The sequence below is a fragment of the Dermacentor variabilis genome, chromosome 8 (genome assembly GCF_050947875.1).
Source record: "Dermacentor variabilis isolate Ectoservices chromosome 8, ASM5094787v1, whole genome shotgun sequence".
Taxonomy (NCBI): Eukaryota; Metazoa; Arthropoda; class Arachnida; order Ixodida; family Ixodidae; genus Dermacentor; species Dermacentor variabilis.
In genome coordinates this window covers 61,521,212-61,527,274 of record NC_134575.1, presented here as the reverse complement: position 1 = coordinate 61,527,274, position 6,063 = coordinate 61,521,212, and the positions used below count along the sequence as shown (strand labels likewise).

At 48.4% G+C, this 6,063-nt stretch overlaps 1 protein-coding gene across 1 annotated transcript; it reads right to left on the bottom strand.

The window, feature by feature from the left end:
* Window positions 1-3,226: 3,226 nt before the first annotated feature.
* LOC142591414 (THAP domain-containing protein 2-like) lies at window positions 3,227-4,779 on the bottom strand. Its single transcript, XM_075703743.1, has 4 exons — window positions 4,705-4,779; window positions 4,391-4,589; window positions 3,272-3,741; window positions 3,227-3,230 (listed from the first exon to the last, which is right to left on the bottom strand). The coding sequence occupies exons 1-4, from the start codon at window positions 4,773-4,775 to the stop codon at window positions 3,227-3,229; spliced, it is 744 nt and encodes a 247-aa protein (XP_075559858.1). The 5' UTR covers window positions 4,776-4,779.
* Between the last annotated feature and the right edge of the window lie 1,284 nt (window positions 4,780-6,063).

The window sequence follows — 6,063 nt, the reverse complement described above, 5'->3', positions numbered from 1 at the left end:
TGCTCGGCACCGTCAGTAACTACCACATCTACAATTGCACCACAAGATAACACGCAGACGTTCTTCGGCGCGGCAGCAGCAGCGAGTGAATTGACCTTCATGCCGCGTCTCGCTTCAACGCAGACTAAGCGTCGAAGTCACAGCGCGTACGAAGCTACCAGCACTCGATCGGCGCACTTTGTACACGTCGCAGATCGCTTTCAAGACATGGGCGCCCACGCGGCGTATGCAGCAGCCGCCGGTAGTGGCACGCTAAGTCCCAGTTTGACCTTGTCTGAGCTTGAAGGTCAGATTTACGGAACCAGGCGTTTTCTGGGTTTGCACCTGGAGTAGTAGAGCTATCGCTCTAAAAAGTATTTTCCTAATTATGCTCCTTGTGGCAACATGTCTTGCTTGTAAAACGCGGAATTTTAATAGATGTTGACAAGTTGGCTACAGAACAAAGAGTTTCCCTGCGACCTCTGTAAGGATCATATGATTTGCAGAAGCACTGTGCGATCTCTTCGACACTGGCTGTTATAACCGCGATAAGGGACGAAAACCTCAACCAGCTCAATCAGCGATAATTTACGCGCTTTCCTCTGAACACGTCTCTCTGTGCGCGAGGGTAACAAGCGGCAGGGTAACGGGTTAGAGTTATCCAAGGAGGATATATAAAACTTGCTGGAGTGGAAGCCGCCTATACGCGCCTATGGGCAAGGGTGAAGCCGCGCCGAACGGCCGGCGGCCATCTTACCAGAGGCAAAAAGCAGCGGCGCAGCCGCGCCTGTCCGCGCTTCTACTTTTTCGCGCTGCTCATGAAGGCGCTCGCATTCAGAAACCAATGAAAACAAGTGCTTCTGGTTGTGAACGGTTATCTCCCATCAACTGTAGCAGCCAACTGGCGTGAAGAAGGCTATTTAACTGCGGAAATATTAAGGAGAAAAGCATAGCGCAGCCGCGCTTTTTCGCGTTTGCAAAGCAACGCTAACGAGCGGTTCTAGTATTAAACGTCTATTTTTCGGCAACCAGAGGGAAACTGGCATGTACAAGGCAGTTTGCCAGCTCAAATATTAACCAGAAAAGCTTAGCACTGCCGCGCTCGTGCTTTTCCGCGCTGCGGATGACGTTGCTCGCATTTACAGAGCAACAAAAACGAGTGGTTCTATAGTTATATACATTTATTTTCCATCAGCTAGCAGAAAACTGGCATGTAAAAGGCAGTATAACTGTACAAATATTAAGGATAAAAGCGTAATGCAGCTGCGCTCGCGCTTTTTGGCTTTGCTGATGCAGCTGCTTCCATTTAGAAAGGAATGCAAATGTGCGGTTCTAGTTGTAGTCGTTTATTTACCATCAACCAACAGCCAACTGATATGCAGAAGGCAGTTCAAATGAGCAGATATTAAGGAGAAAATCTCACATACAGTCAAGAACACCATGACAAACACCCTACTGGTGATTGAAAATAATCACCCTCGACAAAAGTGGTCTCACTTTGTTTTTGATCAGTTCACGGTTTCGTTCTTTCGTCATGTGGTGTATTCTCACTTTTATATATTCTTCAGCGATTTTTTTTGCACAAAATATAAATATGGTTATCAAGTGGATCAAGATCAAGGATGTGGTCCTCCAGTTTCTGGAACCAGTTTTTCTCTGTGCAGGTGCCCAGGACTTCAAGGATGAGGTATCATATTCTGCCTGTAGCCGTCGCAGCCCCTTTTCAACTGCTTCACACAGGCCAACGACGTCTTGTGACGGTGAAATGAGTCCACCTCGGCTCTTTTGCCTAATTAAAGGTGCCAGTTCATCCGAGTGCAGGGCTGCGATGCACAGTTCACATGTTACCGTTGAACGAACTTTCCGAACGACGAAACCTGCAATGTACGGCACTACAGCACCGACAAAAGCTGACAGGCTTTCTGGGCAGTCAATGCGATGGGTATCGTGGTCGTCGGCCTGCAGGATTGATGACCTGCGCATATCAGTAAGCATGCTGCTTTCACCTACCAAAGCTCCTGTAGTTGTTGGATTTAGAATCGAGACTATGTCTTGGGAGCAGTTTCCAGAGCTTGATGAAGTCACTTCTGTCTGAACCAACAGACGCTTGTATGCAGCCATGAACTGCGCAGCGGTTGGGTTGTTGTTATGACCACCTCGTGCACGAATGGACCCGAAGAAGTTTTCGGCGTGATCTTGGCTAAGCTTGTGCGTCAGCAAGTATTTCAGCTTATCCTTGCGAACAAGCTCATCGAACAATTTTTCTGTGCTGGTCATGCACACCAAAAATCCAACGAACCCAGTTTTCTTCAGCCCTTCTATTACTGGACGCCCTGCAGGGTCTCTTAGCCCTTGTATGTAGGCACGGGCCTCGGAAAAGAATAGCTTCCAGTGGGCTTCATTCTGCTTGCGAAGAGGTGCCTTATAGGACCTTGCAAGTGGGTTTCGAGAGTTCATGATGTCGAACAAGCGATCAAAAAGCCTAATGAACTTAGCTGTTGCAGTGGCACCCTTGAACTGTGGCAGCTTGAGCACTTGTTCGCAGAAGTCCAAGGCGTCAGCAACTGAAGCACTCAACGCTTGTACTGCATATCGTACTTTCATTTTTTGCTTTTCCGACTGGACATGCACCTTTGTGAGCTTGTTTCCAAGCCGCAACCCTTCTCCACGTTGCAATGCCTCCAATGCCAGTATGTAAGCCCACTTCACGTGATTTCCTTCCATGTCAATAAGGTGGCTTACAGTTGCCAATGAGTTCCGCACAAGCTTAATCATGTGACAGGCATCTAAGATAAACTGAATGTTTTTGGTGCAGTCAGCAGGGTTGAGAAAGCTTGTAGAAAACCGGTGAGAACACAGTAGAAGCTCAGCGCCCAAACATTTCGCCATAGTGAAGTTAGAGGAGGCACCATCAAATGTAAGAGAGATGACATTAGCATGCACTGACTCAAGCTTGTCAATGCACTGCTTAGTCAGCTCCGCCCTCTCGGCACCAGTGAGTGTGTCGATCAAAAAGTAAGCGACAGGCATCTTGATTCTGACATTTACACCAACAATCATGTACACACACACATTTCTCGCTTCAGGGAGACTGTCGTCATCTAGCCCTGTTCCAAAGTCCACATACCCGACTATTTTGTTTCCAACAAGTTCCACATGTTTTCTTATGGCCATGTCGTCCACGATCAGAGCGCAGTAGAATGGCTCATTCCGTGATTGTGTAAATTTTTGAAGGAAGCAAAATGCTTCATCTGTAAAGCCAGGAGCTCCGTGGACTGAGGGATACCATTGCCTAAGTGTCCGCTGTGAAGGAAGGGCATCATTGAATTTGGACCTGACGTAGTCATACGCGGCCGGGGAATAAAAATGCAAAGTCAGCGCGAACGCGCGGAGCTCGGGTGTGTATACACCCTTTTGCTTGTTGCCCGCTCTGTTCAGAAGCTGCTGAATATCACTTGAAAATGAAGACGTGAACACCTGTGATCCTTCTTCTGAAAGGAGTTTTTGATCTCTGATTTCCTTGATAATTTCTTGCGCTGTCTCATTTCTCTTTGTGAGTCTTCGCTTCGTTTGCTGCAAAGTTTTAACTTTCTTTTTCAGCTGAGTTATTTCTTCCTCAGAGGCACTTACTTTTTCTTTGTACCATTGTTTGGTGGGTGAAGACACAGGTGGCTCTTCTTCAGCTTCAGACTTTTCATGCTGCGGTGAGCAGTTACTGGCTGGGGTGTCTTCATGCTTGCGGCCTGGACGCTTCCTTTTCACCTGAAATGTACATCTGATGAGTCTCAAGTCAGAGAAAATAAGAGCAGTTGTAAAGCTATGCCTCGTTTGCTACCAAAACTTGCTGCTTCATAAAGGTGGATGTATGTTATTTTCAAATTTCGCTTAAGCATCTTTTCAAATCATTAGCTTGTTTATTTTCTTTAGCATCTGGGCTTGCATATTAATTAGATCTCTTCATGTCACCACCGACGCGCGCTTACTGAACAGATTTGCAGACTGAAGCCGCATCTGCGGCCTACGGTTATGAGTAGCAGTTTTCGTACTTTTTATCCTATGAAAGTGAAAAAAAAAATTGAAGCTGTGCAAAATCTAGGCGCAATAGCGGTCTCTATCCAATGTCATGGTTACAGCCTAGCTGAGGCGACCCTGCCAGACGGCAAATTTGATGTAATTTTCATAGAATGTCATTCAAAGATAATGCCCTTCATTAGCTGTGACAATGGTAAATTTAATGACATTAGTTGAAAACGACATCCGCGGTCTAATGAGCTCGAGAAATTCAGTCGCATTTCTCGCTTTTGCAGCTGGCAGGGCACACAGTGTTGATTTTTATCCGGCTTATCACGGTCACTTCTCAACGAAAACGAGACCACCACAAATACATCGCGCGACGTTCTAACATACTCACAGGCTTCTGTAGATGCTCCGGAAACGCAGGGAACACAGAAGGAACACTACCCGCACGCAGTCGCGTTGTCTGTCCGGTGCGGTCGAAGCACTCCGGCGCGAAATGCACAGAGCAAAGGCGATCTCCATCTTTCGCATGCCACCTTTCACGGCGAACAGCCCGCTCCCACAGGCTCCGCAGCTCGGGATCTTTTGGAAACCTGTCGGCAATTCCAGGACTATTAGTCGTTGCACACACATACACACAACTTATCAGTTGACATCCATCGGAAACGCGAGCGTAGTGGCTCAATGAACGTGTTCTCGTGTACTTACAGGTGAAACGTGAGGCCACAACCCTTCTTCAGCCTGTTCGCACATCCGTAGGCAACGCAAGAGGAGACCATAATCAAATCGGTGGTGTTTACATGCCCCTCACATCAACTTGCACTGCAGACCAACTCACGAAAACAGCAGCGCGAGCCGGTGCCGCCGGAGCCGAGCGCGCTTTCTGCCTCTGGTAAGATGGCGGACGGAGGCTTCGGTCGGAGCGCGCCCTTTCCACTCCAGCAAATTTTATATATCCTCCGAGTTATCGCATTGGATGGAGCCTATCTAAAGGGAGCCTATACAGTAACTCTAGCAGGGGTCGCTGGATAGCGCCGCCGGAGAGTGGTGGTGCCGGTGGAGAACATTCCGTTTCCGAAGACCGGGGGAAAATTAGGTTCGCCTATTTTCCTTATGTCAAGCGCTCGGGCGAGATTAGGACAATTCTTTCCGTAGAGAATTGTGTTTAGGTCACTGGTTTCAGGACGAAGATAATATTTTAGTTTGGAACAACGATCTTTTTTTTTTCCATTGACCCAGCGCTTATAAAAAAAGCAATGTCACTAAGCTGTAAGTGGACTACAGCTGGCTCGGCTCTCTTTCAGACGTGAATGGCAAGTGCATGGGGTTTATGCGGGTGGAGCTTGTTTGTAAGTTTGAGGTTGTCGCCGACTATAGATTTGTCAATAGAGACTTTTAGCTTGTACGCTATTCCGGTAAACGGGAGCGGTTTGGGCGGATTACCGGATGGTCGGGGCGTAAACGTGAGCGGCCGGAGCGGTGAAGCCGCCTGGTGTTGTAGAGCTCAACCAGACAAACGCATAGCTAAAGCTGCAGTAACTCACCATATCCTGCTTCGCGACTCGTGCAAATTTTCGGCAGCGGCGTAATTGTGAACACGATTACGCCACTGTCGAAAATTTACGCCAGCAGCTAAGCAGAATATAGTAATTAGCTCTGTGTTTGTGTGGTTGAGCTTTGCGCCACCAGCTGACGCCACCAATCTGGCCGCTCACGTTGACGTCCCCGCTAAACCGGAAAACCGCCCGCGCTTGCCCGAATACCGGACACGCTAAAAGTCTCTAATGTTTTCAATGTAGCCCGGTTACCTGCATCCAGCCTTTCAATGGCGATGAAAATTGCGTCGGGAAGGCGTCCAGGTACTTGCGGATGGCGCTGGGACGCAGCATCGGTTTGAATCCCTTGGTACCGAACAGCGACCAGAACGGTTCCAGATGCAACCGCTGCAATATGGCCACCGCCTCGATTCGGGCGGCCGGATCTATCCAAGGCGCCGCGTCGGAGAGCAGCCGCTGGGTGGTGTAGCGCAAGTCTTCGAAGATGGCTTTGACGGTACTCAGGAAGTGC

Coding starts and splice junctions, on each gene's coding strand:
- LOC142591414 (XM_075703743.1), bottom strand. CDS start 4,775: ATGGTCTCCTCTTGCGTTGCCTACGGATGTGCGAACAGGCTGAAGAAG. Junction 4,590..4,704: donor TGTGGCCTCACGTTTCACCT/GTAAGTACACGA, acceptor AATTGCCGACAG/GTTTCCAAAAGATCCCGAGC. Junction 3,742..4,390: donor CGGAGCATCTACAGAAGCCT/GTGAGTATGTTA, acceptor TGTACATTTCAG/GTGAAAAGGAAGCGTCCAGG.